This window comes from Arabidopsis lyrata, assembly GCF_000004255.2.
Source record: "Arabidopsis lyrata subsp. lyrata unplaced genomic scaffold ARALYscaffold_8, whole genome shotgun sequence".
Lineage (NCBI taxonomy): Eukaryota > Viridiplantae > Streptophyta > Magnoliopsida > Brassicales > Brassicaceae > Arabidopsis > Arabidopsis lyrata.
In genome coordinates, this window is record NW_003302548.1 from 4,694,906 (window position 1) to 4,721,311 (window position 26,406).

Genomic DNA, 26,406 nt, shown 5'->3' on the forward strand with positions numbered 1-26,406 from the left:
GAGAGTTACAAAACTTGATTGATAGAAACAGATCTACACAACAATTAAAGTCATTAAAACTCTATTTAAATCACAAACCAATAACACCCCCTAATTTGACTTGCAAAACCAAATTGAACCGAACCAAGTTAAGTATATTTGGTTTGACTTCGGTTTATCTTTGAAAATTTAAATTTGATTGGATTACCGGTTTGGTTGGGTTCGGAACCTCCAAACCGATTAGTTTCAATAAAATAGGTTCTCTTTTTTACAATACCAACATTTTCTCTACGAAATCAAAATTCTGAAATATAATTAAAATTTATAGAGTTTATTACTAAAATATACAAAAAATTCTTAAAATCAAATTTTTTGTTCATGGTGAAAACCAAACAGAAATTTTGTTCGATTTTAACTGGCAAAATAGAGATTTAAAGTCAAAAAGAAAAAAAAAACTAAAATCCTTGAATTTTTGATCCAAACTAACCCAAAAATATTTACTTTTAATAGTAATTTATAATTATTGATATATTATTTTCTATTCTATATTTACTTTTATTTATGTATTAAACTTATATTTATTTTTTGTAAAAACATAGAATAACCTTCAAAACCGGAACCAAACCGAAACCAAAACGAACCGAGATACATATGATTTTTATATGGTTTCAATTTTCTTAAAGCCAAACAACCGTAAAACCGTAAAAACCGAACCGTAACCAAACCGAAAAACCGTACGTCCATCCCTACCTAATTGACAAAAAAATAATGATAGAATAATTTTGTACATATGTCAATATGAATCATATTGTAGTACGTGGACACCTACGATACACAAAAGAGAGACTGCATCAGTTGTGAGTTCAAGAATCAACCAAACGGAAGGAGCTAATGCACCTTGCATAGAGACAATATGTAATGGACCGTTTTACACACGTATTTCAAAGAAGTAATTACTTAAAGTATTATTATAAGTATATAACCCACGTGTAAACTCATGTGGTCTCTTATAAGAAAGACTATCGTACTTGCATGTGGTTCATGTTGTATATAGCTAGGTCGATAGTGGCACATTTGAGACCCTGCTTCTTTTTCAACGGTATCCGGTATATACGCATACGAATATTGCAGAAAGTTTAGAGGAATCTGTGTTTTATATATTTCAAAAGCTATTGAACAATGAAGAAAACGAAAGCTTTAAATAACCATGATCTCACATGACCTAAAAATAAAAATAGCCGAACATGTTTATAGTCTAGTGGTAGTTGGGCATGGAACAAAACTTAAACTTGTTTTCCCTCAATTTCCATTAGGAACTTATATTTATGTTGGAAAACAAGGGTAGAGACAGACTGTGTTATATCGATATGATTTGATTTCGGCCGAAAATCTTTAAAACTAGTCAGACGATTCAAGTTGATTTGATTATGTCCTAATCATGTACCGCCAATTCGATGTTGATTTGAAATAATCCAAAATTATCAAAAACACAAAAAGAAAAAAAAAATTGTTTTGGATTTGAGTGAGTTATAATCCTTGTTCGCAAAATCGCTAGACGCTAGTCGGACGTTCGGTAGGGACTCTAGCGATTAATCAGAAAATCAATTAAAATCAGAGATTAATCGGAGATTAGTTTTTGGGTTAATTTAAAATTTTAAAGACATAATAGTCCATTATTGTTTTCAAAATTGCACTAAACACATAAAAATGTATTTTTAAGACAATTTTTTCTATTAAAGATTTTCTGATTTTTATTAAAATTTGAACATAAAGTTATTTAAAACATCATAAACTCCCAATTCAAATGTTTGAATAACAAAAAAAATTGTTTTATACTTGCAATCTAAAAATAATCGGGATATGTAAAATTAGACGGAGAGTAATCGGATAACTAATTTTTTTAAAGACTCATTAATCGAGGTGGATAGAAGGACCTAGAGATTAAAGCGGGAAGTAATCGCAATTCTGCGGAAATTTTTTGAACCAGGGTTATAATAAACATGCGTAGCGTCGGTGCCAACATGAGAGTAGACGAGCGGGTAAGATCTTATCCCACGGGTCCTACTCATTTATTATGACTGTTACATCATTACCAATCGAAATATAACTTTTGTAAAAGATAGAACCATATTAAATCCTAAAGTCAAAAAGTGGTACTAAGATTAATCTCATCTTCGTAATCAACTATTCATTTTTCTCAATAATTAATTAGGTGTTGGTCGTCCGACGACGTTGATCTGACTTTGATTATAAATCAAATGTGCATATATGTGTAATTGTATAATATTCGCCCACTTGATTTTATGATACTTGGGAATAAGTCAACTACTACTTGGTTTGGTAGTTGTACTGCCCAATACGTGAATTTGAGCACCGTCGTCATTTAAGTTTCCAGTTTTGTTTATTCGGTTTCAAATAATACATAACTGAAAGTTTTTGTCCAGGCCTGGGCATAAAGTCATCCGAAAACCGATTTTAAACCGATCCGAAAAATCTATTTTTAAAACCGAATCGAATAGTCACAAAATCCGAACGGATAATAAATTCCCCTATCCGAATTATCCGAACCGAATCTGATCCAAACCGAAAACCGATCCAAAATCCGAATGCCTATGCTTACTTTTGTCTGATTTGATTTTTGATATAATTTTTTTTATGAATAAGTAGTTTATTTGTTTTAATACATATAAAACACATATTATCCAAAGTTTTTGGTGGTTGTACCATTCAGTAAGCTTTTAAGAAATGCATAACCAAGCTAGGATTTTGGTTCAATTATATTATATTCTTTGTCATTGTAAATATATAACTAAATCATTTTAACCAAATTATTAAAGTATTTATTAAAACTGAAACTTATAAAAATTTGTTTTGATTTATCCGGTTTAATTTGATTTTACACTAATTCTGGTTTCGAATTAATTTCGATTTGATTTTTCTTTCAAAAAGAAATGTCACTGTTTTAAAAAAAGAAAATTTAATTCTGTGTTTGACCAAGAAAAAGCGAATTTTAAGAAAATAAAAATGAAAACCCTTTTATAATATAAATAAGGGTCCGGTTTACGTATTATTTTGTCCACATCCCAAATGTGAACCGGTCTAGACGCAAACGTAGAGTCTTCTTCTTCTTCTCTTCTCTCGTCTTCTTCAAGTAAAGCAACTAAAATTTGGTTCAATCTTCTCTTACTCCAAAATCTCACCACCATGTTCCGCCTCAGAACTCACGGCAAAAAACCCATTACCATCACCACAACCACCACCACCACCGCCTCCACTTTCCTCTACTGGTCACCCGAATCTTCCCCCACCACTCTATCTTCTCCGACCAACATGGATCCAACCATCTGGTCTAACTTACCAAATCACCTCCTCGAACACATCCTCTCTCTCCTCCCATTCAAAACTCTCCTCACTCTCCGATCAATCTCACGCCATCTCCGATCTCTAATCCTCTCTCCATCTTTCATCTCCGACCATTCTTTCTCTCTTCCTTCTTTCCTCCTCCTCTCTCATCCTCAATCTTTCAACTCCTTCCCTCTCTTTAACCCTAATCTCATCTCCTGGTGCACGTTACCACTCCCTCGTTCCCTCTCACTAACAAACGCCTCCTCTCTCCTCTCTTCTTCCAACGGCCTCCTCTGTTTCTCCATCTCTCCTTCCTCTGTTTCTTCTCTCTCAATCTTCAATCCCTTAACAAGATCCTCAAGATCTATCAAATTACCGTGTTACCCTTTTCACTTTGAGCTACTCTCTCTTCTTACCTCCCCTGAAGGTTACAAAATCTTCACTCTTTGTTCATCTTCCTCCGCCGCTTCTTCAAGATCCGTTTGTCTCTACGATTCCGGTGACCGCTCTTGGAGAAAATTCGGCGGCGTTGATCAAGTTTTACCTCGTGGGTTTAATCAAGATGGAGTCTTTTACAATGGGTCTCTCTATTTCGCTAGATCCGAGCCTTTTCTAATCGTGAGCGTTGATCTCAACGACGGAAAATGGACAACAGCCACCGGAGACGGTTTTTTTCCGGCGGATAATTTGATCACGTTTGCTAGATTAGTAAGTGATCCAGTAAAGAATATACTTTACATGGTAGGAGGAATTGGAAGCAATGGGATTTGTAGGAGTATCAAGATTTGGGAATTTAAAGAAGAAACAGAGAGTTGGATCGAAGTAGAAACATTACCGGACATTGTTTGTAGGAAGTTTACTTCGGTGTGTTACCATAACTACGAGCATGTGTATTGTTTGTGGCATAAGGAGATGATCTGTGTGTGTTGTTACAATTGGCCTGAGATTCTCTTTTTTCATGTTGGGAGGAGGACATGGCATTGGGTTCCTAAGTGTCCTTCGTTGCCGGAGAAATGGAGTTGTGGGTTTCGTTGGTTCTCTTTTGTACCAAGCTTGTCTGCTTCTGTTTAGTTTATATGATATTTGTCTTCTTTATTTTTGTTACAGTATTTGTTATTGTTTGTGTTCAAATCTCCATTTTTTTTGTGTCTTCTATCAATGGTTTCGTTGGTATCTCTTTGTGAAATAAAAGATTGGTAATATTGGTTATTATCCATGTGTATTTTATAAGTGAAACCATAATAATTAGCATTTGTATTAGGGTTAAATTTTCGGTATCATCATCTTTCGATTGATCTTGACATTTTCGACGGGTCTTTCACGGTGCTGTTCGTTTGGCAGTCGCAGGAGGCCTACGACTGCGACTGCGACTGAGAGTTTTTGTTCAAACTAACACATTTTTGTTTACTTTGAACTGATTGTCTCTCAAAACCTCGAGTACCTCTTATATACTGTATGTTGTAGATGGTTATTTTTTTTATGTTGTCATTAAAGAACTCGGTAATGATATTACCATAAAGTAAACAAAAGTCTAGAATGTCTCTCTCCCTAACTCTACTAACTTTGCTTACCAATGAAATTTTAGGCATGCCGACACATTTACTTGCCTTTTTTTAAGAGTTACGTAAAACTTTAAATGCATGAGTTTATGACGGAAAAGATCTAGAAAGATGAAGACATTACAAGAGCCTATTGCTTGGCTATTCTATTTCGTATTTCACATCATGATCAAATTATCCAAACCATCCAAAAATAGCAAATGTTCCAAAAATCTAGAGAAAATATAGCAAAAACACTAAAAATAAACCTTTAAACAAAACACAAGATATCATTAAACAAATGTTGTGGGAATAACAAGTTTTCACTGTCTTGTCATTCTTCTCATCTCCTAAGAGAAGGAAACTCAGGAGATGAGAAGAAAAATTTGGTGGTTGTTTATGAAAATCAATATAATACACATCAAATCTTTGACACGACACCAACTTAAAGAAGATGAAGAAGCTGCATTGATCTTCCCAAAAGATCCTCCATGGTTCAAGGCATGGATGGTTCCTGTGATGATGCTTTTCGTTTTCTTTGTCTTTTCTATTGTAGGAATTTGTCGACGTTGTCGAAATTGTCGCCGTGGTGAAAATTCTCCCAGCATTCATCCTATTACCTAATTATTTAGATTTTGTTTTCCTTTTTTTTTTCTTCTTTCTATAATGTAAATCGTTATTGGTGAAATGTAAATTTTACAGTTTCACCATATCAGTTTCTTATCGCTTTGATCTAATGAAAGACAAAAAGAAATATGCCAAAAGGTAAGGATAAAAATGTGAAAAAGAATGGTACAAGAACAAGAATGTGAAAAGGAAAAAAATTAACCATTTTTAATCTCGTTTGAAATTCAGAAACATGATGTGCAGGAAAATAAAATGGTAATAAAAATTCTCAAAGTCAAATTCAATGTCAAATACATACAACAAACGAAAAAGATCAATACATATATATATATATATATATATATGAATATCTAGTATATGCTTTTATCATAACCAACTACTTCTCATTCATCGCCATACCCTTGGTTATTAGCTTTAGGAAGATTTATTGAATTATGCTTTTACAGAAGACGAAGATGGTTGTGGTTATCCGACGCTCAAGGCCGGCCCGTTATGTTTGGCTGCCTAAAGCAAAACCAAAAATGAAACCCATTAACAAGTGCATTTATTAAATAAAATGCTGAATGCTTTCTTAAGCTTTTAGGTAAAAGGTTGATGAAAATTCTTCTGATTTAATTTGGTCAGAAAATTTACCCTTTCGTTCGTTGTCAAATTAAGTAGAGTTTTGAGGAAAACATGAATTGGATCTGTGAATCGGATCTACTTTTGGATCAACCAGTCATGTATTCTATATATATATATATATATATACTAGATTAGAAAATATATTTATAAAATAAGAAGCTAAATTTTTAATTAGACAGAAGATTTGTGTATATATTCATCTTTTGCCTTAATACACTTATATCCATATCTATATTTTAAATTTGTTGGTACATTTATTATAATAATAAAATAAATTTAAATTACCAATCACCAAAAATTTTGCCAAGGTATTCAACTATTCATCATTATTACTATTGCCAAATTTTTGACAAAAAAAAACAAAAAAAATTATTATTTTCAGATCTCAAAACACATGGTTTTGCAGTTCGCCTAAAATATGATTCCACAATTTCTTCAGAAGATATTTTATATATACACCACCAGTCAAACCGTCATCTTATTTACAATGTCTAATATTTTAATTTCTATTTTTACTTAATAAGATACATATAGTTTTCTTATAATTATCTTCTTTATTTTTAAAAATTGTTTTCATATAAGATATATGTATAATTTCCTTATATTTTTTTCTTAAATTTCTATTTCTATTTAATAAGATACATCTAGTTTTCTTATAATTATCTTCTTTAGATTTTAGAATTATTTTATATGAGATATATACGTATCATTTCCTTAATAATTATTTTTATAAATAAATAATTTTTTTTGTTTTAATTATTATATTATATAATAAGATTGTATAATTTCTTAAATCCTTTTTAATTTTTAAGGAAAAAGTAATCATTTTCTTTTAGAATTAGTAGCTTTAAATTAGAATTAGTAAATGATTTTTTTAATTTCTATTTTTACTTAATAAGATATATATAGTTTTCTTATAATTATCTTCTTTACTTTTAAAAAATTGTTTTATATAAGACTAGATATGGATCCGTGCGTTGTACGGGTTGCTGGTAGAGATTATCATTCTTAATATTTTTATTCTATTTTTGTAAGCTTAATTAAAATTCTATAAACACATATATTTTAGAAAATGCAGCATAATTATTTCTAAATATAGATTTATTAGCATAATGCGTAATATAAAACACTATTTGTACTTATGTTATACTAATTATTAAATCATCTAATATAAATGTTGGCCTATTTATAAATTATATAATTTTTTGCTTATTATAAGTTATGAAGTTATAAATATTCATATGTTGTATTATTGAATTTTAATAAGTTATTTACATCCATCGGAAGAGTGTGTTACATCTTATAATTTCAATGTGGACAAGATGGAAACAAAACTATGACAATAAGAAAAGATAAAACTATATAGTTACGTAAATATATGAACGATATATGTATAATATGTAAACATATAATATGAGATACGTAAATATATGATTTTGTTTAGAAAGGTTTGACGTCATAATAAAATTGTGACAATAAAAAAAAGAGAAAATATGAGACCGTTTATATCCATGTCATGTAACTTTACTTGATAATATGAAATATACTCAACAGAAAGAGAAAAACTTATAAGGAATTAGATGATATACATTAAATAACTTAAGACTAAATGAATTAAAAAAATAACGTCAGACTAAATATTATCTATTTACCACATGGCTTTTGTCTTTTTTGTCTCATATTATTAATTTCTTTGTTTTCTCTTCTTTCTAATTTTCAAATCTCTATGTTTCTCTCATTAGATTTCTCTTATTTTTGTTCGAACTCCTGTATTTTTCTTCTTCTCTCCCTCTCGTCGGATTTCTTCACCATCAAATCTTTATTTATTTTTTCCCTATCTACATTTCTCGCATTTGTCGGGCATCACCACCGAGTCTCACTACTCTGACCCACCACCACAACTAAATCTCACTACTATCACAATCACCACCACCAACACTACCGAATCTCACTAATTCCGACTCACCACCTTCAACAATATTTGTTACCGTCTCTTATCTCTTTTCCCAACTTCTCTTATTACTCCACCTTCTTTATCTTCTCCGACATTGGACCAAGCCTCTCCGACAATAACTCTAGTCTATGTCTATCACCGTTCATTATTATTAACTAGCTGAGTACCCGCGCTATGCGCGGGTTTAAAATTTTTAGTATTTTAAAATCATTTTCTAGAATACTTTATTTTAAATATCGCTAAATGTAGCACTTGTATAACAATTTAGATAATACAGGAGTATAAATGTAATTATAACTTGGAATTTTTCTTAAAAGAAATCAACTATATTGGTGCATTTGAAAAACCAAAGAGTTTGTAGTTCTTTGATTCCAAATTCTATATGCATATAACTTTGAACATGTAAGAAGTTCGACAATCTCTATTTTACACGCCATTTAAAAACAAAAAATTTTTGCATTCTTTAAACTTATCTCTGCATTTTAACAATTTGATGTTTTAGGAAAACTTATTTTAGTTATTGTCTGTTACATCTTGAAACGTGATTTTTCCTCAAGTTTAAAATTGAGGATTTTAAATCTATATATATAATGTGAGAGTTTTCTCTCCTCTTAATAAAATAAATTAAACAATAATAAAAAAAATTGTTTCATGGATATATATGTTTGTTTCGTATCTACAACTTGAACACACACAAACCCAAATTATAACATCTTTCATATTTCAAAACAAATACATATAAATCACAAAAAAAACTTTTAAAGAAACGGTTAAAGTGACAAGTCGTGCGGGGGTAGCCGCCTCGACGCTTCAGCAGCAGCCACCGGTAGTGCTCTCTTTCCGGCTGTCGTTCTGATTCTTTCGGTAACGAAAGTAGAAGAGACATAAGATGAATATTATCAAGAATATTACCCCAATCACTATGTCCACAATCTTCAAAGGAGTCATTGGTTTTGTTTTACTTGATATCTAGATTATGATTTTGATTTCTCTAGCTCTTTATAGATATGTGTTCTTATTATATACAATAAGTTTTTTTTGTTTGGAGGTGAGCCATTTTTGAGACTTTGTATTTGCAAGTTGTTTCGGTGACTTTTATTTTTAATTAGTATAATTAGTAAGGGAATTTAGATTTGATCAAATGTGTCAATTAAGCTATAGTTGAGAATTGTGATTTAACCATTCTGCTTTTCTCGGTCTTTGGGTTGTAAATCTCTTGTTTAAAAATATACAACTTTTAGAATATTCTAATGGTTTGACTATATATCGATTATAAAAACATAAAAGTAAACTAAAATAAATAATTTTCTAATTTGTGGTATACAAACTTCACATGAATGGAATTGGTATTACAAATATATTATTTATACAATATTTTCACTATATATATATATATATAGAGCCGGCCCTTGGGACAGGCTAATGAAACCCATACTTGCGGCCGATTATTTTATATAAAAGTTTTGGCCCCCAATTTCCAAAATCGGCTTTAGTCTAGTGGTATAGGTACAAGGATGCTCTCTCATCTTTTCTGGGTTCGAACCCTTGAAACTGCCAAAATGCATTATTAATTTTTTCTGTCAAAAAACCAGCCCAAAATTTTTTTCCCCGCTTGTGGCCTTTCAAATGTTCGCGCCGGCTCTATATATATATATATAAGTTATCGGTTATCTATTGAAAAATAAGATATCAAACTAAATTATGTGATTTTATACGGCCATGCATCAAATCTTACAATATATCTGTTATAAACCAATTGTTAAACAATGGTATCCATACAAGTCAAGAAGTCGAGAAAACACTGTTCATATATTCCATTATTCATTTTTGATATATTGAACTCATTAGAAAAAGGATATTCTGAAGTAAGCGGTTAACTCATAATAAGAGACTTTCAATCAAATTTCCTTGGTGGAAGTACTAGCTAGCTTTCCGACATCATACAGACAAGTTACTGTAGCTTATGGCTATTTTCTTAATTATCCTCAAAAATTTGGCTATTTTGTGCATATTATCATATTTTGGCCAAAATCGCCACCGTAACCGCTGCCGAGACAGGCGATGCTTTCCTTGCCATCCTTCTTAGCTTTGTGGTAGAGAAAGTGAATGAGCCATAGGATAAACAAAAACAAGAGAAATGCTCCAAACACTATGAACAGAATCGCCACAGGACTCATTGGATTTACTTATTTCTGTTAATTCTTCTTAATTGTTATTTTGTTTTTTTTCAACTCCTCAGATAAGGAAACAACAAGATGTATATATAGAGAGATTGATAACCCTTAAATGAAAGTCTCGTTGGCTTAATATTTAAAAGTCATCTTGTTAACCATTGAATTTCAAACGGAATATTCGGATATTAATGTAGTCGTTACCTTTGGCTTTTATTCAAGGCCAAATGGAGAATGCAATTTTAGAATTTTTATTTTATAAAGGTTACTAAACGGAAAATTATGTTGGTCAGGTCTCGTATTATTACCTAGTATATATATGTTTCTTGTTAATATGTAGATACAAAATATATTTTCATAAAAAGTTTTTACTAATGTTTGTTTTATTTTATATGTTTTTGTAGAGATTTTAAATATTTTTTCGAAAAAAACATATATATATAGTCAGTAATCAAGTGATCCAAGTCTTTCCTGGATCACAATCAATCAGTACAAGTCGTGTTTTTATAACCTTATAGATGATATAGTTAAATACACACACTCCAACGAAGGGTATCATTTGAAAGAGTGACAATTTCTTCGAAATGATAGAATTTCAATGTTAAATGGTCAACCATCATCAATTTTTACATGAAGTTTTATTAGTTTTTAACATCAACTAGATTGCGTTGATATTATAATAAGCTAAACTATAGTAACTGTTTTCTTGTAATCATTGATTCTCTCGTAACTTTTCTTGTTAAATAGACATTCCGAGTAGATTTCCGGTATGTATGATGTGTTGGGTAAATTAATATGGGAGAAAAATCATTCGTTCGAACTTAATTAGTCCTTAGAGCGATCGAGTTTGACCTTCAGACAGTGAATGTTTATGGGATTGTATAATTTTTTGAAATCATGATCATTTGCTAAATTAGTTCTGTATTTTTTTTTTGAAATAATGATATATATAGCTTCATTAAATATTTTCAAATTTTACATAGATTACATACAAATAAGAATCTGGATAATTTGGTTTCCACAAAGAGAGTAGAGTTTAATGGTGCCTTCGATAAAGATACACAAAAGTTGTTGTTGACATCAGACGCCGTCGTCATAGCCGAAGGGGTGGCAACTGGTTCTTATCTTGCCGCCATCTTTCTTAGTTTTGTTGTAGAGAAAATGAATTAGCCAAATGAGTAAGATTAGCAAGAAAACTGCCATAAAGACTATAAACATAATCATTTTCCCCATCGATGATCGATTTATTAGTTTTTCTCTCTTTCTTTTATAATTATTTCATACTATATTTGATTTGATTCTCATACTGGGAAACATCAAGATGTATTTATAGATATAGATATAGGTAAACAGATGATGGTGCTACTTGTGTTAATTTATAGTATTAAATTGTTGTTTGACTTATTTGTATTTCAATTTTAAGTACATATTCATGGAGACATCCAAAGTTTGCACATATTGTAACCAACAGTCCATATTCTATATAATACATCTCATAAGTGTATGTTGTTTAGCTTATCTTGGAAGGATTCTAATAATGATTTCATCATCCTCAAATTCTTATTTTTGAATATCTACACAAACGCGCACACACACAAACAATTACTTCATCCTCGAATTCAACATTTGGGTTGAATATCCATTAGATTTGAATTCTGATTTTAATTTAAAGCATACCTCAGTATTTACATATGTGAGTAATGGATTAAAGCTTGACCAGCATAATTAGATTTTCAGAAATTTCAAACCAAATAAATTATCTCAAAAAGTGTTAATAATCTATAATACTCAATAATGGATAATTTTTTTTTTAAGATATGAAAACGGAAAATAATTTTATTTTTTAAAAAGTAATATTTTTTGAACAATGAGTTAATTTATGTTAACAACCACAAAATAGGATTGCATATATTTCAATTAGATCAAAAATTAAAATATCATAAATAAATCGCATATAAAACATAGATTATTTTGAATTAATTAAGAAAATTAGGTATTATTTTGAATTAATTTAGACATTTTTTTTTCAATTCATAATTCTTTGGTTGTTGAAATAGAGATTTGTTTGAGCTAATTTAATTACAGAATTTTTTTGAGATTTATAATTACGGAATTTACCAATTATTCGCATAATCGAATATGTTATAAACATATATTTAGTATATAATAATACCAAAATCAACCCGTGCGTGGAGTCTATATTTTTATTTTAGAATCTCAATATTTCATTTTAAAATATTGCGTGCACAATCTATTATTCATTAATCTAAAATTTCTTGTTGGAATCAAATTTTCAAATATTTAGAGGTGTCAAACCATATTTAAATGTTCTACACTATTTTTAAATATTCCAAATTAAAATCTTTAATTCTTTTTTGTAGTTTATAAAATTATGAATTTCAAAAAAAAAATTATATGAAATTAAATATAACTATTCAAATAGTTATAAGGATCAAAACTCATTTTATCATATAATATATTATATTTAATCCGCTACCTATTATAAATATTTTTAAAAATAATCAAATTAGAGTATTTATAATTTTTAACTTTTTGAACTATTAAGTATTGATGATATACTCTAAAAATATCAAGTAAAAATTATTTTAAGTTGAAAACTAAAATATTTAAATTTTTACTGTAGTATATATAATTATACATTTCAAAAAAATAAATGTATGAAATCGAATATAATATTCAAATTCTGACCCGTTATTCAGTTGAAATTTTTGTTGACTTTATTTTTGTGTAAAAAAAATATATTACTCAAGTCTTAATTTTTGACCCGTTTAATTGTTTCCTTTATAGATTGAACACGTTTTTAAAAATTCAAATTTTGGCATATGCAGAAAAAAATTTACTTTTTTTTTTATTATGTAGATGATATGATGATTTATTTGTTTCATATTAATATAATCATATAAAGTTGAGAGGTGAAGTTTAATGATTAATAACAAATTAATATGTAAGTTAGATATCAAATCTTATATGTCCATTTTGATTGGTCATTTAAAAAAAAAAATAACTGATTTTCGTTTTATAATTTAATTAAATTAATTAAATGACATAAATTAGTATTTTACTTGTTTATCATTAATAAATTGAATGAAATTTGTTCTAAAAGAAGATTTTTGTAATGGCCTTCTTAAGTAAATTCTTACAAAAGGGAAGGTTAGTTAAGGGTATCTTATAAAGTGTACTCCCCAAATAATAGTATAGGATAATAAAACTTAAAAGTTCATAGATGGCTACTAAGAACGATTCATCTTATATAACTTTTGTTATTACTTGGTACCTACCAAATATTCTCTATTATTTTATATGTTGTATATTATTTTGTAAAACAAATATCATTATTTTTAACATTTTCTTTTACGGTCAGTTTTAATTTGATATCCCGCGCAACGCGCGGACGAATAAATCTAGTATAGTTAATTTGCATTGTCATTATCTTGCAAGAAAATTGTATAATTCTCTTCAGTCAATGTTACTCTGCTCATTAACCTTCTAACCATAAAATCAGAGAGTATTTTAATGTCGACCCGTCACCCGTATGTACAAAAGACTGATTCAAGGGAAAACACTACAAATAGTATCAATGGAGAAAAACAGTGTAAAGGAACAAATCTAAAGCATGAATAACGATTCTTAGAAGATGAAGTTGATATCAAACCTATACAAACAGAAAATTTCATAGTTAATTAAGGCTTAGAAATCGTCAGGGTAACTACGTGACCATCATCCACATCAATCCATATAAGAATACGATTAAACAGCACAATCTTGTTTTTGGGTAAGCAAAGTAACCAAAATGGATAATACAATTTACTACATCAACATGATTCAGCTACACATAAAAGCTGAAAAGACGAAATGGTAACAACTCCTCTTTTTTTGCATTTTCAAATGCTCAAGGCCGCACAAAGTCTAACTATATCGAAAGATACAATGAACTATATTTTTTCCAGCAATTCTCCTTTACTCTTTATCTCTTCCTTCTCCCTCCAACACACTTTCATGTTTCTCCTCTTTCATTTTCCTTTTTTTTCGTCTTCCCATTTTATAACGTTTAAACAAATTTCCCAAGGCAATTTTATTCTTTCTTATAAAAAGGCGAGAGATAATTTTAAAACATGACATTGTTTTTCAAGTTCCCTCTAAATTACTCTCTCCATATCTACTAACATCTCTTTTGCTTAACTTCTAACAGCGCGGACATGGAAAACAGTGTATATCCTAAAAGATCCGAAAGCCCTGTTTTTTTTTACTTTAACCATTGAGATCCCCATAGGAAATGACGTTGTAAGAGGCTACTGACGACAAAAAAAAATACTACGCTTTATTAGTCATCTCCAACGACTCTTACTCAAATATCATCTTCCATATCTGTTTCGATCTCCATACAATCTCCGTAAACTTCCTCATGTAATGTTGATGATCACACGAGAAAAATGAACAGAAGAAAAAATTGTTAGCTACAATGCATCGAAAGCTCGTGTCCAACTTATTGTACAATGATCTAGTTTTCCAGACTTTAAAAATGAAAGAAAAAACAATTAAACGCATTTAGAAAGGGATCAAACATTGTTCACCATGTGACATATGGAATAGAAGGAAATTGAAGGAATCATAGACGTTCTTGGGAGTGTCTTTTCCCATCATTATGTTATATGCTCAGAATATAGAGGATAATAAGAGAAGAAGATTTACTAACATATCTCAAGTTGTGGCTATGAACTGAATATACTTTCAATTATTCTAATGGCTGCAAAACAAAGAGCTGAATCTAAGAGTTCAGTTAATGATTGTTAACATATCAACATTAAGAAAACAATCTGAATCTCGACCAGTTGATGCGTGAATTCGCAGATCAAACTATTCACGCTTGTGTTATCTCCATCTCTACCTCGACAGTGATGATTCATCATGGCTCCAAATCGTATCTCTCATTGCTCCATTTATATACGGCTTCCATTTGTAAAAACCCCAAGTAAGTGAAGGGTGAAGGCAGAGGCCAAGAACATACCACGAGCACTTGTTTTGAATCTGAAGAGAAAGAACTAAGAAGGGAGACGAAACAATGATTTTAATTCTGCGTTTTCAAGCTAAGTATAACGCTTAGTCGCTCACGTAGTAAAATGGAAGAGGGAGCGTAATCATCAAAACACAACACATGAAATAAATGCTAATATATCCAATTTAAAGCATTTTTTTATGTCGATATCTTGTTTTTTTTTTTCCAAGTACACGTGGCAGTCATATAGGAGCTGACGTGGCAAGCAGATAGAGAAAAATAGCCTCTTTTCATATATATATATGATTTGCCTCAATTGCCATATATTCATTAGATCTGAATATCACATACTCTTTGTTAAAAAAACATCGTGATTCAAAATATTTTTTTCTTATAATTGATATGATATAACACGTTAAGAAATTAGTTTGCTTGATGAGAAAATATGAGACAATCAATTTGTTTATTTAAAGGTGACTATTTACAATCTTTTTTCAGGATTAATAATTGATTGTATAATTTTCTTATTTTTTTTTTTATTTTAAAATCTTTTTTTATAATTATCTTTTAAAAACAAAAAATTTGTTTCCTAGATGGCAAAAACTCTTATAAAAATATATGTACAACTAGGATATGACCCGCCGTACACCACGGGATAAATTAATTTTTGTTTCTATTATTTTTTTAATTTGATTATTTGTGTTGTATATATTTTATTAGATTTTTTTTTGTTTACAATCTTATGATTGACTGTATTTAGTTTGTAGTTAAGCTAGATTTTACTCCACGGTATATCGCGGATCGATAATTTGTAACTAATTAAAAAGTTTAAATTTTAAGTTGTAATTGTTTTGTTAATATTGTTTGTTTTGTTAAATGTGTTTAAGATTGTATAATTGTATTCAATTGTTAATTTCAAGATTTCACATGTGGTATACCGTCCCGTATTAATATCATCACCCAAACCCGTCCCACCATATTACCCCGACCTAAACTCGTCCCACCATATAATCTCGACCCAAACTCGTCCCACCATATAACCATGTCCCGTGAAATTAAACATCAATTTGTTATTGAATAATGTGTAATTTATAATATAAAATATTGTTTATATGTTTTTGGTGATTGTTAAATGTTTAGTAAGAGATAACATTTTTATGTGGATAAACATGTGTATTATTTGTATATTTTGTACCAAAATATTGTATTAAAGTAAAAGTTGTATTTTTTGGTATTGTAATTATTGTAATAGTGTGTTAAATTCAAAAAAAAAAATTATCACAACCAACAGTATTATTTACTGTAAGAACATAACAATTTAATTAAGAAAATATATTGTAAGTAGGTTTGCTTGTTTAAGATTTTTTTTATAAATTAGACAATAATAAGATTACATTATAAAGACAAAGTAAACAAAATATTTTTTGAAGAGAGTAAGTTTCAATGGGTGGAGAGAAGAGAACACAGAACAGAGCTGCGGATCAACTCTCAAAATTCAACATGGCTCAGAACGTTTCCTTTGTATATCATCATTTTGTTCCCCATGTATTAACAAACATCCTCCATGAGGATTTCTGTAATTCACGATCATAAGGTTAATATATAAGATGTTACAAAAAAAAAAAAAAATTGCGTTTAGTTAGTGACAAAAGTCTTTAATCGGTTTAGTCGGTTTAGTCACTTGGTTAAATTACATATGTCTTTATCTCGGTTGGTACGACACAATCGTACATGTAAGGATTTGATGGTTCACGAAACCTAATCAATCAAAATTGATTTCATCGTCTTCTCTATCTCTTTCTCTCTTCATCGTCATTCATCATGATCATGATCATCATTCATCATCATCCTCATGATCATCATCATCAAATCTTAGGATCTTCAAGGTGGTTTTTCTCGTTCGTAGCTACCTTCTAGACTGTGATTTCCAATCTTCGAACTCTCGATCGGTGAGCTAGAACGCCTAATCGGATTTAGACGATTTTTAGGCGGTTTAGACGTTTATAACATAAAACATTATAAGTATGATATTATATATAAAATATCTTAAAAAAAAACTAAAAATATGAAATCATAAACAAAAATTAGATCTCCGCCTTCCCCACCGGAGTTCGACTCCACTAAGTCGCGTTACCCCGCGTAGTAGGGATTGGCTATGGATCGGACCTTGTCGATCCAAAGATGTCAAAAAAAAAAAAAAAACAAAAATTAGATAAATCATTTATTTATATTTATATTAAACAATATATGAATATTTATAATTATATATATAAATAAAATTTAATTAAAAATTAAAAAAATACATTAAACAAGTTCTATGTAATTTTAGGCGGTTAAAGCGGTTATCTAGGCGTCGCATGAGAGCCTAGCGCCTAGTCGGAGCCTAGGCGACCGCCTAGACCGCTTTTTAGAGCACTGGGTTTTAGCTGTCTTTTGGAAATCCCGTCACACCTCCGCTTTCAGAATTAGATCAATTTCATTAGCTTATCAGTTTTAATCAATTTGGGTAACAACAGAGGATTGCAAGAGCTGCTGAGTCCACGAGTTCTTCCCCATCAGTAGCTTCCGGTGATAGAGCCCTAATCCATGATGATGAATTCACTCAAGCCAAGGTTATATTGTTGTCAACCTAGCAAATCCCCAATTAAGAGTTTCTTCAAATTCAGTGTGTCAATATAATCGAGCAATTAGTGAAGTAGGCGAGATTGTGTTAGTGAATCCTATTTTCACGTTTTACTTAGGAAGATAAATCTTCACCTTCGATCAATTCATGTCGTTTTCTTCTTATCTTTCATCAAGTTTTGGGCAAGCATGGAAATCTAAGATTTATTCTTTCAGGACTAGCATAGAAATTTTCGATTGGTGCTCGAAATGCTAAGGAACATGCATCTGCCCAGAAATTCCTGGTAATGTTCTATTTCTTCATTTGGTTGCAATTAGTTACAATTTCGAAATGTTGACTATTTTGGTTAGAGATAGCATCTTCCTATCTCATTTCTTCGATTTGTGTTTTTTACATATAGACCAAAGTCACGGTCTTTTTTGTTCTTTTCACAACTTTTTTTTTTCCAGAATTTACAGATATTTAACAAAGGAAACAACAGATAAATGTTCTTGTAACGACCCGCAAATTCTTAAATAAATTCTGAATTTTAATAAAATAAATATTAAACTTCTAAGAGTCTCAAAATATACAAAGTCTGAAATTTCGTAAAAATCCAAAATCTGAGAAATAAATGTGGTTTAAAATACTGAAAGAACTACCAAGTCTCGCGCTACAACCGAAACAAAGACTCTAAGTGTCAGCTACACGCTCCTCCTCCTCAATGTCCTCTGCACGGAATCAGAACTTATGTGAGCGAAAAATCGCCCAGTGAGACTACAAACCCGACGAACAAGTACCAACACGTCTCGCGCTACAACCGAAACAAAGACTTTGTGTATTTTGAGACTCTTAGAAGTTTAATATTTATTTTATTAAAATTCAGAATTTATTTAAGAATTTTCGGGTCGTTACAGTTCTGTTTCTTGAGGGTGAGTTCTTCTCAAAACTGGATGGTTCGATATGAAGCAGATAGTACGCTCTTTATATTCATACATCAAATGTCTTTTGGACCAAGAACAATAAGGTTAGTTGTCAACGAAGCTATATTTTAATACAAACATGCATTCTTGTATGTCTCGTAGACAACACCTTTGTAAGTCCTTAAATTTTCATCGCATGTTGGACTTTCTAGAAAACGAAAGAGAAGTTTCAAATGTGAATTTCTTTCCATCTTATTTGAAACAAATGTTGTCCTTCTACTCTTGATTGTTCTTTGCCTTCTTTGAGAACATTTTTCCTCTTTGATTCCATGTAAAATCTGTTTTCTTTTAGATAGAAAGGTTAGTAATAAGTTAAAATAGCTTAATATGAAATTCAATTAATACATATTCTTGAGTTAGTTAAATAAATTGAAATAGTCCAATAAAAAGAAAATAGATTTAATTTTTTTGATGACGTTTGATTTAATATTATCATTGGTTTAGGATCGGAATAACTTTCTCTCAATCATCTCAAAGACCCCTTTGATAGTTTCTTTTGTTCCCTGCCAAATTACAAAAAAAAATATTTTCATTTTAAAAATGATACAAATCAATGTTATACAAACAATTGCTTTTGAAGGATTTATTTAAAAAGCTTACATGTATATCAGCTAGATCCATGTAGAATGTTTCACCAAATTTTGTGGTGTATGTCTTCCAGGTACGAAAATCTATCACTTGGTTGGTCGTAAATGTTTTCTATGTACGCAAGACACTGACTTGCACTTACCAACCCGTTTTGAACGGCTTCACATAATCAAGGAAACGAAAAGATAAGACATTGGCAAAAGGAGAAGAAAGAGACGTTTGCTGTGAATAGAGGTAATTGCTGGATGAAAATGGTATATGAGAATGACGTTAATATATTGTGTAGAAGGAGGGTAGGGTTTTTGGCTCTAGTATCTTCGAAAATCTTGGAGAGAAAGTTAAAATATCTTAAATACTAACGAAAATATATTCTTGAGAAGGTATCAAAATGAATGATACACGGATTTAAGGGAAATAAGGATATTGAGTAGTAAAAACTCTTATGGAAATATATGTACAATTTCTTTATAATTAGCTTTTTACATTTTAAAACTGTTTAAATTTATAATTTATTTTTTAATTATCTTTTTACTTTTTCTTTCTTTTTAAAAGGAAAATTTATTTGACACGTTAAAATCTCAGATTGGAAAATTTGACACGTGTCACGATCTCGTGAGTTATTAAATTTGAAAATCATGCTTTATATAATAAGATATATGTATAGTTGCCTTTTAATTTTGGGGCTTTTACAAAAATGCCATTTTTTCAATGCCACTTTTCAAAAATACCCTTTTTAAAAAACCTTATAAAAAATGCTCTTAAAAATATAAGATTTACCCAAATATGTATGTAATATTATTAAAACATACACAAACTACATTTCTATGTATCTAAAATCTTATAAATACTTTATAAATACCTTATAAATGCATTTTAAATACCTTTAAAAAACCTTTAAAATATCTTGTAAAACCTTTGAAAAACCTTAAAAATCCTTTAAAATAACGTTTAAAACCTTTAAAAACACCTTATAAAACCTTATAAATACTTGGATCGAGTTTTCAAGTAGTAGTTACAATCCATAAGTACCTTATAAACCTAATAAAACTTTATAAAAATTTCAGATTTAAAAAGGGGCATTTTTGAAAATGGACATCTAAAAGGGGCACACCGAAAGGGGTATTTTTAACAATTTTCCTTTAATTGTTTTCTTAAATTTCTATTTTTATTTAATAAGATACATCTAGTTTTCTTATAATTATCTTCTTTAGATTTTAGAATTGTTTTATATGAGATATATACGTATCATTTCCTTAATAATTATTTTTATAATTAAATAATTTTTTGTTTTACACGTGTTAAAATCTAAGATCGATAGATTTGACATGTGCTTATAGTTTTCATATAATTTTTTTCTTAAATATATAAAAGGAAAATTTTGTTTAAAACTTGTCAAAATCTAAGATTGATAAATTTGACATGTGGCACGATCATATTAGTTACTAAGTAGTAATTGATTTTTTAATTTCTATATTTATTTAATAACATACATATGTGGTTTCCTTATATTTGTCGTCTTTACTTTTTAAAATTGTTTTATTTAAGAGATATACATATAATTTCCTTTTATTTTATTTTTTCTAAATAAATATAAGGAATTTTTGTTTTACATGTGTCGAAATCTGAGATCGATATATTTGACAAGTGGCATGATCTTATGATTCATTAACTTTGCAAACCGTACTTTATATAATAAGATATATATAATAAATAGATGGGTTTTATGCAAATAAAAAATAAAAAAAAACTTTCTAAGTCGTCAATTTTTACAATTTTACTATCTATCCCAGAAAAATGCAAATCAACTCTAAGAAGTAAAAAATAATACGATCTCTGGATAAGCAAAATGGGATAAAAAGAAAAACCCATGTTTAACAATTTTAACAATCTAATATAACGACTTTAGGTTCATAACAAGTAAATAACATTTAGCAAATATTTTGTCTTGTGTTACTTTTACCACTATATAGTTTGGTAAACATTTATGATTCATAATTAGAAAACGATTTTCACCACTATATAGCTCAATAACTAACAAGAATTCCTACAGATGATTAGGATTATTTAACTATAAAATTTACTTATGATAATTGTTATGAGATCAAGCACCACTAGACCAAGCAACACTAGACCACACATGGGCAACTCCGAGCTCAATCTCGATTGAGCAGCTCCCAGCCCGTTCTCGTTTGGGCAGTTTTTAGATCTCACTATCATGGAAACTTTCCAATCTCTCATGTCATTAGCAAATTTACAAATGTTAATTTGTTTTTAAAAATTTGACTTTGTTAATATAGAATAGAATAGGATATGATCCGCGGTACACCGCGGGATAAATAAATTTTTGTAACTAAAATTTTTAAATTTTAAGTTATAATTTTTTTGTTTATATTGTTTGTTTTGTTTAATGTGTTTAAGATTGTATAATTGTATTTTAATTGTTAATTATAGGATTTCACCCGTGGTATACCTTTCCGTATTAATATCGACCGAAACCCGTCCCACCATATAACTTCGTCTCGTGAAATTAAATATCATTTTGTTATTTTACTTTTTACTAATATTTTATTTAAAAGACATATAATTCGAGTCAATTTTAAAACTTTGCTTTTAAATAGTTCACATAATATATATATATTTTTAATATTTATAGAGTTCAAATATTATAAATATTTTTAACGTATTATAAAGTTTAACTTTGTAAAACGTATAAATAATTATAATATTCAAATTTTAATAAAGTTATTGTACTTCTTTCTTTTTTTTTTTTGTCATCCGAAATTAATTAAAGCTCAAAAGAGTCATTCCTAAGGAATGTTATTTACATAAGTGATATAAAGCGGTTTTGTACGAACTTTTCGTGCCAGATTATCCGCCTTAACATTAGCCCTACGAGAAATTAAAGATAAAGAAAAAGATGAAAACTCCTCATTGTCGCTCTGAAATTCCTCCAAATACACTGAAAACGCCGGCCATTCGGTTGGAGAAGACACCATCTTCACCAGGTCTGAACAGACTGTAAAGAACGCTACCTCTTGATTATCTGCACTAATCATACACTTCATCGCCCAGAGAAGGGCCTCGACTTCGGCATGTAGGGGAGATAGACTTCTACGGAGGTTCGCAGCTCCCATGGTTGCCGGCTCTCCATTTGACGATGTACAGAACCAGCCTGTACCGGAGAACTTATCACTTTCTTTCCATGATCCATCAACAAAACAACGGTATCCCGAATACTCCGCCTCAAGTGAAACATCCCTCACTTGAATTCGATCTACCAAGTGCATAGAACCATAATTTTCATTATGGAGCTCAATTTGAGCGGACTGCCACAATCGTGCCTCTTTTTCCGCTAATCGTAATACTTCTAAAGGGTATGTATCTATGTTTTCAAAGATCTTTTTGTTCCTTGCTTTCCAAATATACCAAATAATCCATGGGAAGACTGATGAATCAACTTCCGTAGGTATTCTCCAAAATAAGTGATCCAAATTCGTAAAATTAGATTCTGTAGGGAAAATTCCCATAGCCGTAGGAATCTGTGAAAGCGCCCAAATCTGCCGTGTCGGGTGGCATTGAAAGAGTGTATGATTGATCGTTTCCTCTGATGTGCCACATCTGGCACATCCCGTGTCACAATCAATTCCTCTTTTCCGTAAATTTTCCGTAACCGGTACACATCCCGTTAAGATTTGCCATATGAAATGACGTATCTTAGGTGGACACTGTACTTGCCAAGAATATGCTTTTAACGGGTTGATGTTAGGGCCAAAAAAGTTTAAATTGGTCTCCGACTTTTCCATCCGTGTAGAATGATATCCCGATTTGACTGTATATTTTCCGGATTTTGTAAAATGCCAACTGTGGATGTCGGATTCGCACACTCAAGTATTTTGTTAAGTGGGAAAGATTATTCTTGAGGGAAAAAAAATGAATACGTAAGAACTTGACAATTGATACGAAAATTGCTATATTATTTCTCTTTCGAGAGGAAGATCCCCCCTTACATGGCCATTGGCCTTTATATTTATACATAGAGAATTGTCATTAAAATGAATAATTAAGTACAGTTATTTCCTCTTAAATGTGTCCGTTTTGATTCTTCGACTTTAATGCTCAACGTTTGAATTTGAGTTGACTCTGATCTTCGCGGGCCTCGCCTTTCTGGCCCAAATATCCTTGAACCATCTTACCCATGCCTTCTTCATCGAACTCATGTCGCAATGTAATCACTTCGGATGGTCGAAGTGGTGACAACCACTTCGACCGTCCCTTCGACTCCTGGGTCCGATGGGCTTCATTCTTTATGGGCCTATTATCTTGACTACGTGGCAATCTTTGGTTGGTCTCGTACTTCTGGTGCGGGATCCGACACCAACAATTAGCCCCCCAAGTTCTTCGAAGTGCTATTCCAATTCGGAGGACTTTAAATGCTTAAATAGCCAAAGATTGCGCTCGAGAATCTTTCTGATTTCCCGCCGAAAATCTCATCACTCCTTTAATTTCGGCACTAGCCTTTTTTAGCTGAGTGACATCTGTCATCATTATGACCGTATATCGTTTAATTACTATTAAAACGGGAAAAACCTTCCCACTTCCCACACGACTCCCGAGGCGGTTTCATCATTAGCTTGAGGTAACTTCTTTTCACCATTACTCTCTTCTTTTTCTTTTGTACTTTAATCAAAAAACTCTCTCTTTTCTTCTTCACAAAAAATCTCTCCTCGCCGGATCTTGAATTTTTCATTTTTATTCGATGACTTCTGATTCTGAAAGACCTGAATCTCCGTCTTACGACGAGAGGCGTTCTAGTAACGACGAATGCACTCGTCCTAACGACATCGCCAGTCCTCATTACAAATCCACCTGTACTCTTCAATCCCTTGAGCGATTGAAGGGGCTTTGTCAAATTCCTCCTGGAATTATAGCGGAGGCGCAAATAGCTGACCCTACGGAATCTCCTGAGAACCACCGTGCCGGCTATTTTTGCGTCTACGAAATTTACTTCAAGGGCTGCGGATTGACCTTCCCCCTTCCTGAAGCCCTAGTTCGATTCTTGGCGGCTCTCGAGATCGCTTTACCTCAATTAACCCCCAATCTCCTCCGAACCATCCTCGGGATTATAACCGTTGCGGCGGAGGCCGGCTACGTCATTGGAGTCCCCGAGCTGAATGAACTCCTAAGCGTAAGGAGTTCATCAAAGAAAACTGGGTACTTCTCAGCGTATCCAAATGCCAATAGAAACGTCATCTCGCACCTCCCGAACAAGGATGAGAACTGGCACCATCCTTGGTTTTTGATTAAGAAAACTCCCGCTTCGATTGGGAATCTTTCCGATGTACTCCCATCGAAGTGGTCTGCGAAACCTGGTAGAGACTAGGTCGTATATTCCTTTATTGTTTATTATTATTTTTTTACTGACCGAATTCGTTGTTTCATTTCGCAGCTTTCATCGCTTCAACTCTCCCGACCGAAGAATTTGTCAAGTTCTTCAAAACAATCCTTGAAGGGGAAACCCTTTGGAATTCTTTCACCCTCGACCGGTTTGTCGAGGCTAACCGGAAACTCAGGATGAGTCCTCCCAATCTACTTCATCGTCTTCCGCCTCCTCCCCCAACTCAGGGAATGTCAGCTCGGGCCCTCGCTGCCCAGCGTAAGAAGCTCTCCAAGCCGATAGCAGAGGCTTGTGATGAAAACAAGGCGTTTCTTGCGACCGCCATTGACAAAAAAGATTACAGCAGAACCCTGCTGGTTGATGACAACAGCTCCGAGGGAGCCAGATCTGTTGCTGCTTATAGGCTAACACCTCGCCGCGAGCGCCGCGACGAGCGTTCTCCTCGGAGAGAGCGGTCTCCTCGGAGAGAGCGGTCTCCTCGGAGAGAGCGGACTCCTCGTCGTGATTCTCCCCGTCCTCCCCGAGACGATTTTAGCAACGAACCACTTAAAAATTTGGTTCGTAAGAAGAGGGACAAGTCGTCCCGTGATGACTTGTCTCCGCGAAGGGAGAAATCAAGGCCTCGGACTGACCGTTCACCTCGATCCTCTCCTCCTACTGAACCAATGGGTCCTCCCCGTCCTGTTGACATGTCTTCTTCTTCCCAGCCCGTCAGCGAAAAGACTGCTAGGAGTACATCCCCTAAAGGTGGAGATTCTGAATCTCGAGATGCTTCCTCGAGGCTGAAGCCTGCTCTTGTCCCTCAAGTCAAATCGCTTTCAGGTTTGGTGATTTACACATGCTTAAACTTTTTGTCTTTATTAAAATTCCAATTTTTACAATTCTTCCTTCTTCGCAGCTATGGAGACAGAAGGCAGCGTCTTTCGATGCTTCAAGACCCGTTCGGGTTCGATCTTGCCAGATTTCAACAAATGGCGCCCTGCAATTCGTGAACGCTATTTGCTTCACGCTTATCATTCATCTCGGGTTAGTTCCGTTTTCTTTTATGTATATTGTATTGCCATTCTGCGAACTGACTCGTCATCCCGGGTTCATGTATAACGCCAGGCTCAAAGCGAATTTAACGACATGATCGAACATTACGAAGGGTTGGTCCTTGGCCGGGAGAAGGAGATTGACATGTGGAAGAAGAAATTCTCAGCTCTTGAGGCTGACCTCAACTCTTCAACTGGCTCTAAGCACGATCTGGAGGATAAGGTCGATAGGTTGACGTCAGAGTTGGCGCAGGTAAAGGGGGAACTGCAAGACTACTATGACCGGAATTACAAACTCCAGGACGAACTGTCTGGTGTTCAGGGTAGACTTCACGAATCCGAATCAACCGCCGACACCCTGAACAACCAACTTATCGAGCTTGACGCGAAGTACAAGGCGCTAGCCAAGTTGCGTGATTCTGAGTTGGCAAGGTCGGCCTCGACGGCCAGAAAGCAGATTAAGGGACGCGGGATGGAATTGATCCAAGGGGCCATTCGCTTCATGCAAACCGAGAAAGCTAGGTCGGACTTGGAGTCAGATATCAAGGAGCA

The 26,406-nt window shown here is 32.1% G+C and overlaps 2 protein-coding genes and 1 long non-coding RNA gene across 4 annotated transcripts in view; all 3 read left to right on the top strand.

Annotated features, from left to right (window-relative positions):
• Positions 1 to 2,864: 2,864 nt before the first annotated feature.
• Positions 2,865 to 4,536, top strand: LOC9299759 (F-box/kelch-repeat protein At5g43190). Its single transcript, XM_021016022.1, has one exon. It carries the CDS (start codon positions 3,184 to 3,186, stop codon positions 4,393 to 4,395), a length of 1,212 nt encoding a protein of 403 aa, XP_020871681.1. The 5' UTR covers positions 2,865 to 3,183; the 3' UTR covers positions 4,396 to 4,536.
• Positions 4,537 to 5,148: 612 nt separating this feature from the next.
• LOC9299760 lies at positions 5,149 to 5,577 on the top strand. The gene has a single exon (XM_002863638.2). It carries the CDS (start codon positions 5,235 to 5,237, stop codon positions 5,484 to 5,486), a length of 252 nt encoding a protein of 83 aa, XP_002863684.1. The 5' UTR covers positions 5,149 to 5,234; the 3' UTR covers positions 5,487 to 5,577.
• Positions 5,578 to 16,691: 11,114 nt separating this feature from the next.
• Positions 16,692 to 26,406, top strand: part of LOC9299762 — a 27,755-nt gene continuing 18,040 nt past the window's right edge. Inside the window, exons 1-3 of one of the 2 annotated variants that reach the window (XR_002330050.1) lie at positions 16,692 to 17,201; positions 17,769 to 17,864; positions 18,102 to 18,158. This is a non-coding gene — a long non-coding RNA (uncharacterized LOC9299762). Of the gene's footprint in view, positions 17,202 to 17,768; positions 18,159 to 26,406 lie in introns of both variants that reach the window. The other variant, XR_002330049.1, reaches the window with a different exon arrangement.

Coding starts and splice junctions, on each gene's coding strand:
- LOC9299759 (XM_021016022.1), top strand. CDS start 3,184: ATGTTCCGCCTCAGAACTCACGGCAAAAAACCCATTACCATCACCACA.
- LOC9299760 (XM_002863638.2), top strand. CDS start 5,235: ATGAGAAGAAAAATTTGGTGGTTGTTTATGAAAATCAATATAATACAC.